At 39.8% G+C, this 17,647-nt stretch overlaps 1 protein-coding gene across 1 annotated transcript in view; it reads right to left on the bottom strand.

Annotated features, from left to right (window-relative positions):
* Positions 1–17,647, bottom strand: part of piezo2b (piezo-type mechanosensitive ion channel component 2b) — a gene marked incomplete at its 5' end in the record, with an annotated part of 73,384 nt that overhangs the window by 24,003 nt on the left and 31,734 nt on the right. The window contains 16 exons of the mRNA XM_079284909.1: positions 443–560; positions 776–1,019; positions 3,808–3,973; positions 4,094–4,195; positions 5,288–5,492; positions 5,580–5,780; positions 6,516–6,638; positions 6,773–6,943; positions 7,700–7,860; positions 9,973–10,256; positions 11,647–11,688; positions 13,214–13,387; positions 14,447–14,592; positions 15,238–15,431; positions 16,336–16,456; positions 16,969–17,205. Of these exons, the coding sequence (XP_079141035.1) occupies positions 443–560; positions 776–1,019; positions 3,808–3,973; positions 4,094–4,195; positions 5,288–5,492; positions 5,580–5,780; positions 6,516–6,638; positions 6,773–6,943; positions 7,700–7,860; positions 9,973–10,256; positions 11,647–11,688; positions 13,214–13,387; positions 14,447–14,592; positions 15,238–15,431; positions 16,336–16,456; positions 16,969–17,205 (2,689 nt within the window). The remainder of the gene's footprint in view (positions 1–442; positions 561–775; positions 1,020–3,807; positions 3,974–4,093; positions 4,196–5,287; positions 5,493–5,579; positions 5,781–6,515; positions 6,639–6,772; positions 6,944–7,699; positions 7,861–9,972; positions 10,257–11,646; positions 11,689–13,213; positions 13,388–14,446; positions 14,593–15,237; positions 15,432–16,335; positions 16,457–16,968; positions 17,206–17,647) is intronic.

Below are 17,647 nucleotides of genomic sequence, written 5' to 3' on the forward strand. Positions count from 1 at the left end.
TAGCACTAAAAGCAATCATGTTTTCTTCCAGGTGAGTTTAAATTTCTCCATGCCCTTTAAACACAAGGTACATAATATTGTGTGTTAGCAAGTTATTGTAACATTACTGTCCAAAAAAAGAAGAAAAAAGTAAATGCATGAATCTTACTGTTTCACTGAGTATCGTGGCAGAGTTTGGTATTCACTGTAAAGTCAGTAAGATTAACGCAAATACTGCACTGAACTAAATTGGCCCTGAAAGATACGCCTGAGAAACAAACAAGGGTGTGGGTTCAATTTCATCTTCTGAGCAAACACTCTTGGACACACAATCTGAAGCAGCAACTCACCATGTGACCCGTAGTTGTAGCCAAAATGAGGATCTGTGCTCCTCCTACCTTCTTGTGAAATTGATTGGCATTCATGAGATGCACAAAGAAGTAAAAATGTTGAGTCCACTCACTCTCTCTTGCTTTCTCTTTGTCAAAGAAGTAGTCATTGATGGTACAGCGCAGACTTAACATATGGATCAATGAGCACTGGTTCTCAATCAGAGAGTTGATGTAGCCACAAGCCAGGATCTAAGAACAAGAATAATGTATCATACTTGAATACAATGATTTTAAACATTATATCTTTACATTTCTTTGTTAAGATCTTTGATTTCAATAATATGTTGTTCTTTTACATTCAGGCAGACAGAGCTTTTAAAATCTAAACATTATATCGACTCATATGTGCTTCATGAAGGATTTTCTCACTGATCTTGATATACAATTTGAGATTGACTACTCACAGACAAAACATTCTTCATGGTGATTACAAAGATGTTGTAGGCAATCAGGAAGTCCCAGTAGTGGAGGATCTTTTTGATTGGTTTGAGCAACAGCTCACCACCAAAGAGCAGGAAGTAGAAGCAGGCCACCAGGTAGCCCATACAGAAGATGCTGATCCGCGTGGTCCCCGTGAAGAAGATGATGGTGAGGACGAACCAGAACAGGTAGCTAAACATGATGACCTTCAGCATGTCCAGGTAGGACCTAGAAGACAGAAGTGAAAACGATACGTCAGCGCTATTTCCCCCCCCAAAAAAAATACAAATTCAACAGATAAATAAAAAACAATGTGGATGCTTTGGCAGCTCCAAATGTCAGGTAAAGGTTACTGCCGGGTAAACAATTTCACTTCAACACCCAGAGTTGATCTGAAATCAGTAAACACAACATACAGAGCATCCTCATGCTGCAGCAGAGACGGTGTTCACACATACTCCAAAACATGCTGTGTATTGTATGTAGCTCCTTCTAAAATAGCTGTATTGCCTGTATTATCTGGAACAAATACCCCAAAAACTGCTCGTCAGCTGCAGCTCTCACTTCTTTTAAATCAAGGCTGAAGACTTCTCTGTTCGCTGCTGCCTTGTATTAAATCATTTCTTACACTGCACTGTTGTATTCTTCTTAGTCTTATTCTAATTGAGCTTGTTTTTATTTTCTATTCTCTTGGCTCTGTAACGACTGTTGTAATTGCATTTGAATGTACAATTATACTGTGTTTTTTAGACTTTTGTCTTTTTTTGTCCGATATAAATAAATTGGCCTTGCCTGTATGCATATTAGGTTTACATTTAACTGTCAGCGATGTTGCTGTAAGACAACTCATACTTATATGACTTATACGTGTTTTCCAACCAGTCAATGAGGTCTGAGTGACACAACGTGAACACAACGTGAACACAGCGTCACGGTCACCAACTCAGCTGGTTTGTTATGGAAAGATGAAGCTCTCAATTGTTGCCATTGAGAAAGTTTTAATTTTGATCTTTTTTTTTCCATGGTGAAAGGATATTAACTCAACATAAGTACAATTTTGAGGGAGTGTACTTTACTATTTACATTTGATGCTACTTTATACTTCTACTCCACGACATTTCACAGGGTAATAGTGTACCGCTCTCGCTTACATATATTTACATGAAACATTTAACCCAAATCTGGCTTCATCGTTTATGTTAAATAAAAAATTCTGCTTCATTTGAGATGGGGCAAAGTTCATGAGGCTGATTTTAGACACATGAAGCTGGAAGTAAACGGCATGGATTGGGACCAGCTGAGCTAAGTTGCTGTTAAAGAAGCATGCTTACCACATCATAAAAGTCAAAACAACATTTCAGTTCATTCTGCCGCTGTGTGCATAATCCGCCCATCAATCACACTTAGCGTATCACTTAGTGTCAGGACACCGGTAAGAGTTTGATCAATGAACGTGAGCAAGAGCTGAAACCCGACACCTGTCACTCAGCACATGTACCTGTGTGCGTCTATTCATGCTAAAAGCATGTGTGTAGACCCTGTGTTCTCATGTGAGACACCATTAATATGATGTGTGGAGTGAAAACACAGGAAGCAACGTGCGTTAATTTGACGGACCTGGGGAAAACACGGGACCACAACAACAGCTGCACTGTTTAGGAAGCAGCTCTGATGAAGTGAGTTTGGAGCGGACAACACGTTGATGGGCCGGAATCGCTGAGTGAGTGTCCTTCTTCATCACGGGAGAGAATACCTTTTTCCATACTTAAAAGCTATTTATTGAGTTAGAGTACAGGGCAAAAGCGTCTGAGTCGCGGAGTGACGGACAGAGTGTTTTTGTGGATTATGGATCCCCCCCCCCCTCTGTATCCGTAACTCGATCCTGGAGGGAAACGATGGAATAAGTGCAGAGCTGCTGTGGCGTGGACAGACGGGCTGTACAGCTCTCTTTCTTTCTACTAGGGCTTGTTGATGGACACAGAGTGCGTTAATAAAAGACTTGTCCACTTTGCGCATCAAAACAGTGGAATGTGAAGAGCACATAATCAATGACTGTGGACAGGTCAGGATGCTCTCGCTGTCTTTCTTACTCGCTCTAGATTTCCTTGCCTCTCAAAACCCCACAGCCAAAAGTCAGAAGTATGTATATACACTGGGTATCAATAACATCTCTCACTAAGCTACTGTCATCTGTCTTACCTTTATTTATCTAGGATAAGGGATTTGCTGAGCGAGTATGTTCTTATTCAGCACCACTCCACTTAAGATTTCTACAGTTACACAGTCAGCTGCCAAGTACAACAACACTTTTCTAATGAGTTGGCCTCTGAGCAGCTCGACTGGACAGGCCGGGGTACAAAGCAAGCAAGCGTCTTTCTCGACTGTACCTCAGTGGTTGAAACAAGAAACAAGTTGATATATCATCACCTTTTATGCTAATATGCAAACCGGTCCGTTCTCATTCCCAGTGCGTCAAATACCGAATAACAGGTCTTTAACATCTCCAAGGGTGGTTTTAAAATAATGAATTCCCTGCATTACAACTACATACCTGTGTACTATCCAGTAAACCATGGACCTAAACAGGAATATCTACACTATATCACAACAATGGTAAAAGTTAATGTTTTATTCTTAAAAAGGTATAAACAAAGCTTTAACTCCACGTAGACACGACAAGACTTCACGCTTTAATCCAAACTGCTGCTCCATAGTGTGGGATGTAACCCATTACGTGACGCTAATATAAACAGTTTTTAATAGTGCTGCTTGTTTTGATCAGTTCGCTGTTGACTTAATTGCATCTAACATCATCAAGCATCAATTAAGCTGGCTACTTCACTTCCTTTCCATTTCTGTGTCCTGTTGTCCTCCATGTTAATGCCGAGCTCCAATGGCACCAAAATGATATCTGTTATAATTCAAGTGAGTCTACTGTCAAATCTAATGTATGTGTTGAAATACAAGTCTGGGATTCAGTGTCGTTTGCTGTATGCTTCAGTGTAAGTTGCTGTACCTGCAGTGGATGAAGTCGGGGACGGGGTTGTGGACGCTGAAAGAGGCTGCGTCCAGGTCTCTGCAGATCTCCACGTTGTCTCCAGCCATGATGCGAACTGCCGCCTTGTTTTCATCATCAAAGACCTGCCTCTGGAGAGAGGCACACAGCAGCAACATGAAGTCATCTAGAAAAGAAGAGAGGAGAAATCAAACTTGTGCTGAGCAAAAATCTTGCCAATACTAAAAACTATAAGGACAATCATCAGTATAACAACCATCAAATACATGTTAGTTGGAAAACATACAGATGAGGAACGATGGACTGGGTTGGGTCAGGAAATCTGGAATATAGAGCCACTTGACCACATTGGATTCTGTAGAAGAGGTGGGAAACCTCCAGGGATAGTCTGAAATGAAAACATGCACCATTATTATTGGACATACATTCATATGAAAACACCATAAAAAGGCCAGGTCTATTGTGGAGCACAGGAATAAAAAAAACGGCAACCCAGACGCCAGAATGTTGACTCTGGACGTGTCTAAACCAAAAACACATTTCAAATCAACACTTCTACGTACGTGTATATCAGCGTTATCGTGACACTTTTACTAATTCTCAATGAGGTTTAGGTTTAGGCAACAAAACTAATTGGGTACATTTAGTAAAAGATCATGTTTTCGGTTAAAATAAGTGTATTACATTTGGTTTCACACGGGACAGAAAAAAGGGTTCCTGTTTAAAAGTCCTGTGTTTGTTTGACCCATCTATCCACTGCAATCCAGCTCAACCTCAATTTCTACGTGGACTTACGCAGACTTTGATTCGACGTATTTGTGATACGTCAAATACAAACGTAATCTGGGAAAAAGTACGTTCCCTCGAAACGCAATTGACGATGCAGTTTTTAGAAGACCGGGCTGAGAAGAGTCTTGACGTGGTAACAAATAAAAGATCAAAAACACAGAGGAGCAACGGCTTTCATTCTTGTATGATGTATTTTTGTAATTTCTCAAACAATTTAGGTTCTCAATGTTCTTCTGGGCCAAGATGTCTAAGTTTACACAGATATGCATTTTGTGAATAAACATATTTTGCTCCAACAACATAATTTAAAGTAATACATACAGTAGATGATTTTGAGCCTGGGGACATAATAACAGACAGTTTCATCAAAGATATCAGTCATAATACTGTGATACAAAATAACAACATTAACTGAAAACACTTTGGATCATCTATTAAAATATTAAACGTTTGTCATTGTCAGCTTTCAATATTATGGGTTTGGGACTATAAATCCAACAAAACAAGAACTTCAAAGACGTCTTAGGGAATTTGAAATGAGCATTTGACACTCATTTTTGATCTTTCTGTACACTAGATGATGTATTGACTATAGAAATAAATTCTAGATTAATCAATGATGACAATAGTTGTTGATTGGGGCTTGAAATCATAGCAATAAGTACAAACTGGCCGAGTTGGTCACACAAACCTTTACAGGCTGCTGGTGGGATCCCGATGCAGATAAAGTACTGGAAGGTCAGCATGCAGGCCAGGAAGAAGCAGTACTTGGGCCAGATCTCAGCGATGGCTTTCCTCCTGCGTCTATACATGACTGTGATCAAGGCGAAGGCGTGAAGCATGGCGAAGAAGTCCATACGCTGCCCGATAACATTGACCCCCAACAGCAGGCACGTCTGAGAGAAACACACATACATACAAACATGACGTGATGTTTTCAGAGAAAATCATCATTTTTTTCCGCTCTTTTCACTTGTCTCGACCTCAAGTCCAAACTTGTAGAAGAAGTAGTTGATGAAGTATTTGATGAAGCTGACGATGCCGATGTCCAGATGCTGCCGTGTGATGTCATGGAAGATAATCCTGGCAGCGGGAGGCGTCAGTTTGTTTCTCAGTCTGAAGTATTTCTGATGGCGATAAATGGTCACCTCGAATGCCAACAGAGCCAGCATCAAGAGGTTGTTCTGCACAGATGGAGAATATCATTAAATATGTATTATGTATGTATTAAATATGTATTGACTAAAACAAATTTTAATTACCGATTGGTCATTTATCTAAAAAAAGACAAAAAATGACTTAAAAGCGTTTTTTTTACCTTTTTAATTGCTGGCAACTTGTGATGGAAATTTGTCATATTTTCTGACATTTTATACCCAAAAGTTTGAACGTACTGTAACGCAAGTTCATCAGACGTGCTCTTTATCTTAACATCAATCATTCAGAGAATGAACGGGGTGAGTAATTGATGTACAAATGACCATTTTGGGGGTGAAGTATTCCTTTAACGTAACATTTGAGGCCCCGTTGATAAAGAAAATACTTGTTTTGCGACTGTTAAAGGAGCCGTGACTTCCTGGAGTCACAACCACCCTGTAAAAAAAACAAATTGACATTTTTACACTTCAGTTTTTGCGCAAATTAAACAAACAAGATAGAACTTGTTATTTAGTGAGCTTTAGAGATGCCGATAGGCAGATTTTGTTACCTTTGGATGGAGCCAGACTCGCTGTTTCTCCCTGTTTCCAGTCTTTGTGCTAAGCTAACCAGCTGCTGGCTCCAAAGAACAAATTTACTATTCCTTTGACAAATTCCTTTTTTTTTTTTTTTAAATCATAGTTTCATGAATTGTTCTTCCCCTGCTGTGATATTATGTGTATGCTGCAAACATTCAGCTGAGGAAAGTTTCCACTCCTCACCCTGAGATAGCGCAGAAGGTCATCAGACTTCTCCAGGCCGACCCAGTTGGCTGGATCCACTGGTCCTCTATACAGCAGAGACGCCTTCATCTCATCAATCTGGACCGCTGAGTAGTTTAATGGCTGTGGACAGAAAATATAATTGTATGAATATAAAATAAATATGATATTACTTCAACTAAGGATAGTACAGATAACATTTAGCAGTATGTAGCGTCTACAACGAGGGTCAAGGAGCATGTTCTGACTATATTCACCATAGAGCAGGTCTTCGCGCCGGGGTCTATAGACTTCAGCTGGTACAACATTTTACATACGATGATGACACACGTCCAGACAGTGCAAACATTGGAGGCAAGGGGACGATACTTGCAGAAGGGCAGCGCAAAGGCCCAGGATGCCAGGAACACATAGTTTAACAAAGACACCTGCACAGGAGACAATATATGCGATCAGGACAGAAAAACCAGCTCACATAAATGACATTTCCACTGACATTCTCTTTTTCTTCATCCTCATCCAACGACAACAACTAGTAGTATTCCTATTTTGTGTTACGAGTTTCTAAACACTTTGACACAGCATTTTATGTGAAGTGAAGAATACTGTGAGGCAAATGAAATAGGTCAAGAACCATAAATAAAATATCATGACATTACATGAATCTAAATCCATAAAAGTGAGTTTTAATAAGAATCTAAAAGCCTTCGCAGCTTATCCAGACTAAACCTCTCAGTCGGTTTGTGCCAAACTCAAAGAGCCCTGATGGCAAAAAAAACAGCTGTTACAGTTCGCCCCAATACCCCCAGACTATTATCTGGCGAGTCTGCGATGTAACAGAAAATCCTGGTTTGTTTAAAATTGGTTCAAGTTGGCACAGTGTCGCAAGAGGCCAAATTATTTCAAGTGTATGAGCAAGAAAATGTGTCCGACACCGGATTTTTGAGGCCGATACTTGGGAGTTAAAAAAAAAAAAAACGGTTAACGATATGTCATTCGGTAGAATCAAGACCAAGAATATGAATTGCAGGACCATCTGGAAGCCTTATATAACACGTGGGATGATGCGCACGCTTCCGAGAAGCCGAGCAGTCAAATCAGTCAATCAAATCGATTGATGGTGTGATTCCCTGTTGTTGCAGATATTGATCCTTGTTCCACATTGTAACCTCAAGCGATGGTACCTCTTTGACAGAGACCAGGACAATGTAGCAGGACACAATCTTGATGATGTGCATCTCCAGTAACCACCAGATGAACAGCTGCAGTTTGTGGAAATACTCCAGGAACTTGAGGAAGAGCACAGTCAGACGGTCAACCACCAGGTGCCATTTATTCTTCAGATCTGAAGAAGCAGAGATAAAACAAAGAAACCCGATACACTTAAATGGAAAAACAGAAGCACTGAAGAAGTGCAAATGGAAAGTGTTTTATATCTTAATTACAGCAGTATGTCCTCAGTTTGAACACCATTATTCCTTTACCGGCATTTTGCTTTGATGTCTTCTCAAACACCAACTCAAGCTGGAGCAGACTGATCATACGATTCTCTTTTTTGTGTTGTAACTAATGGGGACAATACGGCATTCACCAAATATTCAACCGTGACATTGAACATCTTTTAGATTTTTTTCTCGTCTAATTTTGTTTATCACCATTATGTATTTATATGTATATCTTTATATTCTTTATGTTTATATTAGTCCAAAGATAATAAGTAATCGTCTAAACCAAAACGTTTTAAACATTTTAAAAGCCAAACAATGAATAATCAACAATTAATCTGTACATTATTTGATGATGCAAATAATCATTAGTTGCAGCCCTACAAATAATTATATGAATATGAATAATACATCTCTGATTCACAAGTGGTATTCACATTAAAATCCATCCAGCAAACATGCAAATCAGTGAAGATCTTGTGTGTGTTCAAAGATCAAAATGGGAGTGACGTGTGTGACAATCTGCATGTTGGTTTCAATATGTAAACCGTTTTATGGGGTCAACTTAACAGCTGAACATGTGTTTCACATGTACTGATCGTTAATGTAATATTTTCCCGGTATGCATTGTGTCAAGACGTATAAAAACATGGCTAAAATCTGTATGAACAAGCACATTCGAAATTGTTGCTTTAATTACCCGAGAATGACAAGCTAATATTTGGTTTTATATTCTCACAAAGGATATAAAACCTCCAGCCACAGTTTGGTGGGTGCATGTTTTCACAGAGTCTTAGGTTTTAATAGAGGCCCCATTGTTTGGATAAGAAACCTCTGTGAGGGCATATAGCTCATATAGCTTGCAGCTCATTATAAACTGAGAGGCCCTGCAGTGTTGCGTTTTATCACCTATTTTATTTTCTGTGTTTATGAACAACATTTCAATTTAAGACCAGTGTGACTGTACGTGTAAATATGCTAACAGTGCTGCGTTAGTTGGCTTCAGCAGGGCGATGTAATGGGTGAAAGTGACCACTTGAGCTACACTCTGAGACAGAACAGACAACCAGAGGTAAATCTTACTGAACCCAAATAATCTTCAATACAACAGATTTGTACAGCTTTACTCAGGATGATTAATGGCATGGCTGGTGAGAGTGCAGGCAGCAGACACTTGGACAGCAGGCTGAGCTTCTCTCAGAGAGCTTTGGCCTTTAAAGACTGTATGCAACATATGTCTTTTCAGCTGACTCAAGAGCTGAGAGGGATCAGAGAGAAAAGGTCTCTGTGCTCATGACTGAAAGTGCTCTGTAGCTGCTACAGAACAGCACACGCGAGCCTCCGCTGTAATCCCAGTGAGAGGAGAAACATGGTTTTAGTGTACTTTGGAGGGGAACACATGAGATGCTGAAGTATTTAAATGCAAGTCTGAAATGTGATCAGCAACACAGCCTCTAGATGAGCATTTTTATTGTCATATGAATTTAAGCACAAGCACTTTCGTAGCAGTTTCCATGACGCCCATGTCAGAAATGGTAAAAAGCATTTTAATCCAGCTTTGTACGATATTGCTATCGTAAAAGGCACACTAATTAGTATAGTACCGCACTGAAGGACGTCATTTGATTTTTTTATCCCAGAAAGCTCAGTCACCACTCAGACAGCAAAGCTAAAAGTGCAGCAGGTTCCCATTCAAAAACAAAAATGCATGAGTTGAGTATAGTGTTTTTGTTATTCCAGTCTGGCTTCATTCACCATGTTGGTTTTGGGCATGACTTTATATGAACTGATGAGGAGGAAGGTAGGATGAGCAAGTTAAACACTGTAGCTTTAAATGCCACTCTTTGCCGTATATAAAAGTTATAAACGTTATCAAACTGATGTCTTGTCTACAAGATGTTAATGGATGGTCTGATTAACAAAGACAATACTCGTGAGTTGCAGCCCTAACATGATTCACTGTGTATTCAGTGTCTAGTTTGTGGACCTGCTGTGTTGCAGCTGCTCAGTACCTGAGCTCTGCTCGGTGCTGGGCTCTGGCTCCGTCCCCGCGCTGCAGGGTTGGCTCTCCTCTGCGCTGGACTGCCGCGGGTCAGAGATGCTCCTGGGCTTCTCGCCAGTCATGTCAGTGTCATACATCATCACCACCAGGGCCTGCTCCTTCTCCTTCTCCTTCTCCGGCCCCCACTCGCCCTGCTCCTCCTGCTTCTCCTGTTCCTCTCTGGACAGCGTGACCTCCACCGAGTTGCCGCTGAGCACGGTGAGGTCTGCCAAGCTGCCGTCCTGGTGCACCAGTCTGAACACATGCAAATAAGTCATTACAGACACATGTATGCAGACTCACACACACATCGGCATCGCTATACTTATGAGGACCTTAAATGACCTGATGTTCTATTTTGGTGTATTTTTAGGAGACCTACTCTATTATTATTCTGACTTAAAAACATGCTAAAAACAAGGATACTCCAAGTAAAGTGACCTTAACTTTAACCTATTAGAAAGTAATCTGAATCTGATCTTAATGCTCGCAGCAATTTAAAGAAATCAAGGCAGGGAAAATAATCCACCTCTATTGTTTCCACATAATTTATCATGTCTAATTTACTCACATTCCTGTCTTTTGAAGGCATTCTGTCCTCATAAGTATATAAATGCAACACAAATTCACACATATGACTCCAGGCGACTGTGAAAAGGCTCTGATGCAAATGTTTAGAAGGGAATCACCAGCTGCGTCCACTCACTGAACAACAGAGCAGCATTTCATCAGGCATGAAACCGATCAATAAGCGGTGCACATTCCTTCTGCATTCGTTAAAACAATCTATGTTGGTTGATTTTGAGGATTTTTTTCTTCTTGCAGCAGAATAATGGTAGCATCTGAAGGGAGGCATTAACCCTTTAAATTCTTCTCAGGCAATGGGGAAAGGTCAAAGGTCGGGTTTAGCTTGCATGAACCGGCCGCATATCAAGGCAAACATTTTTCCTGATCCAGTGGTCACACTTACTTGCTCTGTTGAGTGGGAATTTTTTGCTTGATGCTGCTCAGAACAATAAAGTTACACAGAAGTCAAGATGAACAGAGGGGAGAAGAGACACCGACAAAGGCAGGCTGACACTGACACTTGAAATCACTTGAAAATATCCACATAGTTTTATTCAAATGCATGAAAACTGGCCAAAAGGCTCCTGTGGTTTGGGGTAGGCGAGCTTTTTAAGGAGTGTTGGGGGGGGGGGGGGGGGGGTAAGTTTCTGGGAGTCAGTGCAGAGACGTGGGTGTGTGGCAAGATACTGGAAGGGAGGAACAGTTCTTTAAAATTCAAACATGCTTGTTTGACAGTCTGTGAAACTCTTAGAGAGAAGTGGAAGGGTTTTATGGTGGAAAAGGCTGGGCTGGGTTTGGAGAGGTGTTAAAGATCTAGGAAGATAATAGTGAACCCAAAAAGAGAAGGCTACAGGCAAAATGATAATACGAAAAACCTGAAAACAGCATTCATGTCAGTCAATATACCTAAACTCCAGGAGTAAGATATTTCAGAAGATCATCAATGTATCATCATTGGCAAAAATAGGGTAACACAGACAAGTCGGCGTGGGGGGATGTGGATGAATTACAACAGGAAGAGGAAGTCGAGGCTCAGAGGTGAACTGGGGGATGCCACAGAAAGCGAGCAGATACCCACCTATTCATGATCAGATAGACACGACCATTGACTTTAGCGTGGCTGTGTGGAAAGGGTGGCAGAGGAGAGATGGCAGCAGGTCACAGAGAGCAGCAGAGCAGAGACGAGCTAAGCAAGCAGCAGCAAAAACAATGGAAAATCCACAGCACCGCCGCCGTAATGTTAAACACACACCACACCACAGACCGTGGAAATTTGAGTGTTCTAACACGGCGAGCACAACAAAGCACACAACGACAGATGTGCGATGAGAACAGTGGTTATAATGGGTGTTTAACGGGGTGTGTTAAGTGTGATTATCCAGAACAGTACAAGATGAAAAGGGATGAATGTTTTCACCTCACGCTCAACTAAGGTCTGTTATCATGCATACATTGTCAGTAAGTATTCTTGAGGAAGGGGCATTCTTCAGTATTACTGTTTATCAGCGTTCAGTTTTATCATGTGCTGATTCAGTTTGCATGCTTCTCACATCTTTTCTTTGTATCCAGACAAATGTGCTTGTTTTTAGTCTGGCCGCACTAGTTTTAAGATATCTGTGGATTCTTAAAGACTACATATTTTTACTTGTTTTTAAAAAATCTTGGTGAAATGTTCCTGTACTGTTGGCAGATAATTTTGCTTTATTTAATTCCTCTTTTTTTTCTTGTTTTTGAGAGCTGACTTTTTGCAGTGTATTACATTTCTTGACGCAGTGCATCTATACTTGATACTGCTAGCTCACCAAGCACCACTGAGCTAGTTAACATTACAGCTCAGCCATTCATGTTTACATCGCTGTCAAGAGCAGGAGCCGCTTGTCGACGAGTAGACGCACGCTTCCTTCTTCAGGGGGATACTGTTGGCAGGTGTAGTTCGAAAATTGAAAATAGTGCAGACATGAAACTGCTCACAACAAGGTCTTCTGGATTATCTTGAGTAACTGGGTCATGATTCCTGGTAAGAGACATTGCTGTTGAGTTTTACAAATGTTTTTTGATTTTTACGCTTTGAGCACCACAAGCCAAGTGCCATCTAGCTTCATTATATTCAAGAGAAGGCAGACATCTTTACGGCCGATATCTCTAACATTTGGCTAAACAATACCAAGACAACCTAGATTGATAAAAAGCACTACAGGTAACAAGAACATTTATTTTGGGGTGAACTGTCCCTTTAAAGTGCCTTACAATACAAACATAACCGATGGATAACTGTAGTCTGGTCCATATTCAGCTGTATGTTTTTAAAGATCCAATGAAATAATATATTACTTCCTCAATATGATGCATTTAATTTTGAAACAGGATGTGACATCATAATAGACAGCAAGGGACGAACCAATAGCCTACAAGTTACTGGAGTTCAAATGCCTGTTTCTCAGGATTTTTAACAACAAAGACTGGAAACAAACTTTGCTGAGCAAAAAATAAAGTCATTAGATCTGGTTGTTTATGAACAACCTTTTGTTGTTACGCAGTTTGTAATTCAGCTCTATGAATTTACCCAAACCAGATCTAAAAAAGAACAAAAAGTAAACTTCTCAATTATGGTTTGAACCAAAGACAATAAACAGAACGTGTCTCACCTGTAGATAGTGCTCTCCTCTTTGGCCACTACAGCCTGGAGATCGGTGAGCTGGAGGAAGCGGTCGTGGAAGTAGTGCAGGTGGAGAATACACACCAACAGGAAAGACGTGGGAATGAAAATCCTGGTAAACAGCATGGCGACAGGAAACTTCTCCAGACCCAGGTCTTCCAAGCTGCGATGGGGAAAAAAAGAGGAAAAACTTGAGACTTGAGCTCACATTTTTTTTATGAGGTACCTGTGAGTGAGGTGAGCCAAAGAAGGTCAATCTATTTTTTTTTTCAATGTTGCATGTTTATGTTCTCAATTGCTAAAAAACAAAAGGCATGTTTAGTAAAAATGTTTTAAAACTATCAAGCTCTTCCTCAAGTCAAACATTGAGCATTTTCATCTGACTGCAGGGGAGAGTCTTGAATATGTTGTGTGTCGGAGCAACTACCTGAGAGGCAGATGACAAAAAAGAAGGAATTCTGGTTTTCTGTTTTCTAAGTCTGGTCCAATTTTCTATCCTGTGTTTTTGACTAAAGAACAAGTGGAAAAAAAAGGTTTTGCCAGGATAATCATTTTAAGTTCCGCAGTAAAATGTCTGTGAAACAGATGTGAAGTGAAGTTTTGCCAGGATAATTTTTCTCAGTCACTTTTTTTCCATCTTTGACAATAGGTAAAAAAAAAGGTTTTGAAGGGTTTGCTGTTGTAATACTTATTTCGGCCACAAAAGGCGAAGGTGCACCGCTACCCCATTTTCTTAATCGGACTAAAAGCATTAATGTTTTCCCTAACAGCACATTAATGCTAATTAAACTACATTCTAGCCAAGAGAAGTCATGACTTGCATAACAAACAATATTATGTTCCTTGTTTTTAGACTGCATGGGGAAATTACAACTCACCTGGAAGAAAATATGAATGCTTTTAGTCTTATTCAGCACACTATGTAGTGGTGCACCTCAACCTCTTGTGGCTAAAATGAGTATTACAACAACAAACAAATTAACCCGACGAAAACAAATGTGTTTTCACCTGCCAAATTAATTTTCACCTGTTCTGATGTCATAGACACCGGGGATAAAACTGTTTGGATCAGACTTAAAAATGGATCTCACTTGCTTCTCAGGGCTTCTGTAACTACCAGAATTTAAAACTCCCTGAACTTTCATCAACAAATGTAACTGCACTTTATTATTACAAAAAACAATCTGTATTCCTATAATGCAGGTGATTCAGAGAAGCTCACCTATCTTGGGTCATATTCAATGTTTTGCTCCAGAAGGTATTGCTCTCAAACTGGTAGGTGTAGACCAGGATGAGGACCAGCATGGTGTACATCACCACCGACATCCAGAAGTACTTCAGGATCCTTCGCCACCACTCATAGTGCACCTAGATAAGAATAATTGAGATGATTGCATTTCAGGGGTTACAAATTATCTGACATTAACAGCTACAATCTATTGAATGAATCAAAGAGAACAGAGGACATCTGGATTTAGTTTACTATGGTAACAATTATTTTTCTAACAGGAATATGTATTATAATATGTATTTCATAATGATAGTTTCTGAAATGTGAAGTAGTTACGATGTGGTGTACCACAAGGAAGCTGGTTGGGACCATTACTATTTTCTTTATTCACCAAAAACCTTCCTCTTGTTCTCAATCAAGCGAGAGCAGTTATGTATGCAGATGATACAATGCTATATTTACCAGCATTATCAACTGGAGAACTGTCTAGTGCATTGGTACCCATATGCTAAGTTTGGAAGAAACACAGTACCACTTAGTAAACAGCATTTAAAGGATGAAAGTACATTTTTGAATGCATCCAATTTGGTTTCAAAGATGTTCATCAACATTGTGTGTGTCTTCAATCATGCGCTTGACTAAGAAGATACAGAAGAACAAATTTAAAGAATGTGAACATTTTTAAAAAATATTAAGATAACTGAGGGGGAATTTGAGATTGGTAATATGTTGCTACATAAAGTATGTGCACAAGGCTATCACAATCACAGTTGTTTTGTTACCTGGTAGAGCGCCACACAGGAGAGGAACATCATCATGTAGATGATCTTGTACATGACGATTGTTCCCTCGAAGCTGACGAAGAAGAACATGCCACCGCAGATGTAGACCCAGTATTTCACCAGCAGAGCCATGACCATGCTGCCCAGAACCTGCATGATGTCCTGCTCCCCTCCCTCCTCAGAGTCCTTTTCCTCTATAAAACACAGCAGCGAATCAGAAAACTTTGCACAGACTACTTTCACAGACTCAAAGATCACAATTGCTCACTGAGTGAAGGAAAAAGGACAATTATTGCCTGACTCCTTAATTAAAACGTCAATAGTTTGTTTTCGCAGGTATTTTGAGAACTGTAGTATTAAACCACATTTGTTGTTACAACCTGCGGGAAAAAAACAATGGTTTGAGATTGTCCGGGATATCTATTCGATGAAAAAGCAGACATACCCACTCAAAATTAAAGGCAATATCTTTGACATGAGCTGCAACAAATAGATCATTTGCATGAAACATGATGCCAACGAGTGACTGAACTAGTTATGAAAAAAATGAGAAGGTTGACATGTCTGAACTGCCTTGTCAACTGCTTTTGTTGTATTTGTTCAAATGTTGTATTGTATGGTGATGTGTTGGATGGATGCTCATGATGTTCTGTCCAGAATTGAAAACGTAATAAAAATTTAAGTGATAAAAAAAGAGAAAACTTAAAATTTCAGAAATTTGGATTTGTTTTTGGAACATATTGTAAGGTGAAAATGCATAACTGCCTGGTAGGTAATGAATTGTGAATCATTGCATAACTGAATTTGTTTTGAAAGAAATACTGAAAGGTCTTTTTTGATCTTGGACGGGCAATAGTCAAACCTTTAGCCCTTAGGGAGGATAGAAATCTGGATGGCCTGTAGAACAGCCTCAGCATTCCTCCCTCAAAAATAAACTAAAGAACACAAAATGATGAATAAAGATGAAGGCTTCCAAACAAAGGCAAACGTCACTCTTTGATTAGTATCTTTTCACACGTATTGGCGGTGCTAGCAGCTTATACCGCAACCTATATTATTTCTACTATAATCTAAATAAGATAAGAGCCCAGGGCTTACCCTTCTTCTTCTGATTATCCACATGAACATCTGAGAGACCAGCGCTGTCGTCCTTTAGTTTCTCCTCTCTTTCTGTCAGCGTTTGTCTTAGCAGCAGCCAGAAGCTCAGCAGACACAGGACCTACACACAATAAATAAAATGTTCAGACAAACAGAAAAGAAAAGATGAACCGAGAAATCATTTACATTTACTTGAGCAGACTATGGGTGAGTTTCCAAACTTTCCAGCACATGTTGCATATATCGAACACTTAAAAAACAAACTTTAAAAAACAATTTGACCCAGGTGTGAAGTAGAAGTAGTAGATGAATAAATCTGTAGTACGAGTCATAATAAACACACCATTGCAAGTCTGTGGGGATCAACTGGCCTATAAAATCTAAACACAGTAAGGTCTTTGAGCCATTCAGAAATAATGAATTAATTGACTGTAAGAGAGACGCAGTTTGACAGTATATTCCATTAGCTGCATACAGAGTACATCTGTTGCATCAGAAGTCCTTGCACATATTACAGATCACAGGTTGTCACTCAATCTAAAGGTCCGTTTCAATGATTTCATTGATTTATAGTCGACAGAAAGACATGGCAATGTCAGAATTGAGAAAATGCTTTGTGTTTAACTCCCAAACCTTGGATGAAAGTGAGTGGAAAGCGTTGTTCTTCTTGACAAAGAACCCGGGGAATTTGGAATGATCTATGATCTCAAAACTCCAAATGTACTGCAGGACTATCACCAGGTTGCCGTAGGCCACCATGAAGGGAGAGGACAGCATGGCGTAATGCCTCCTGTCCTTCACCATCCACAGCGTGCAAGACCAGATGAGGAAGACAAACGTCAGCCAGCTGACGTATGTGATGCTCCACGCCTGAGGAGAACAAAGCACAGAACTCTTCAAATAAATGCTGAAACTCTGCTGTTGATGAAGGGCCAATGAAGGTAAAATACAAAAGATCATTTACAGATTACAGAGGCACTGCATGACTCCAGACATAGCTGGATATGTCATATATTTTAGTAGTGGTGGAAGAAGTGTACTGCACTCTTACTTAAGTTAAACTATGTAGGCAGTATTAGGAAAAATTACTTGAAGTATGAAAAGTGAAAGTACTCATTGTGCAGTATAATGTTCCCTGTCAGTGTTTTACTATAATGTTCTTGGATTAATATTACTGCTGCATTAATGTGTTTGTTGCATTTTCCTGCTAAGAGAACATCATATGTTTGTAGCGTCGCTGTCCTGTGAGAACATATCTCTAAAAAGTATTTTCATGAGTTTAGAAAAATATCCATTTATTCAGCTTTGTGAC

The sequence above is a fragment of the Melanostigma gelatinosum genome (assembly GCF_949748355.1).
Source record: "Melanostigma gelatinosum genome assembly, chromosome: 15".
In the NCBI taxonomy this organism is placed as follows: domain Eukaryota; kingdom Metazoa; phylum Chordata; class Actinopteri; order Perciformes; family Zoarcidae; genus Melanostigma; species Melanostigma gelatinosum.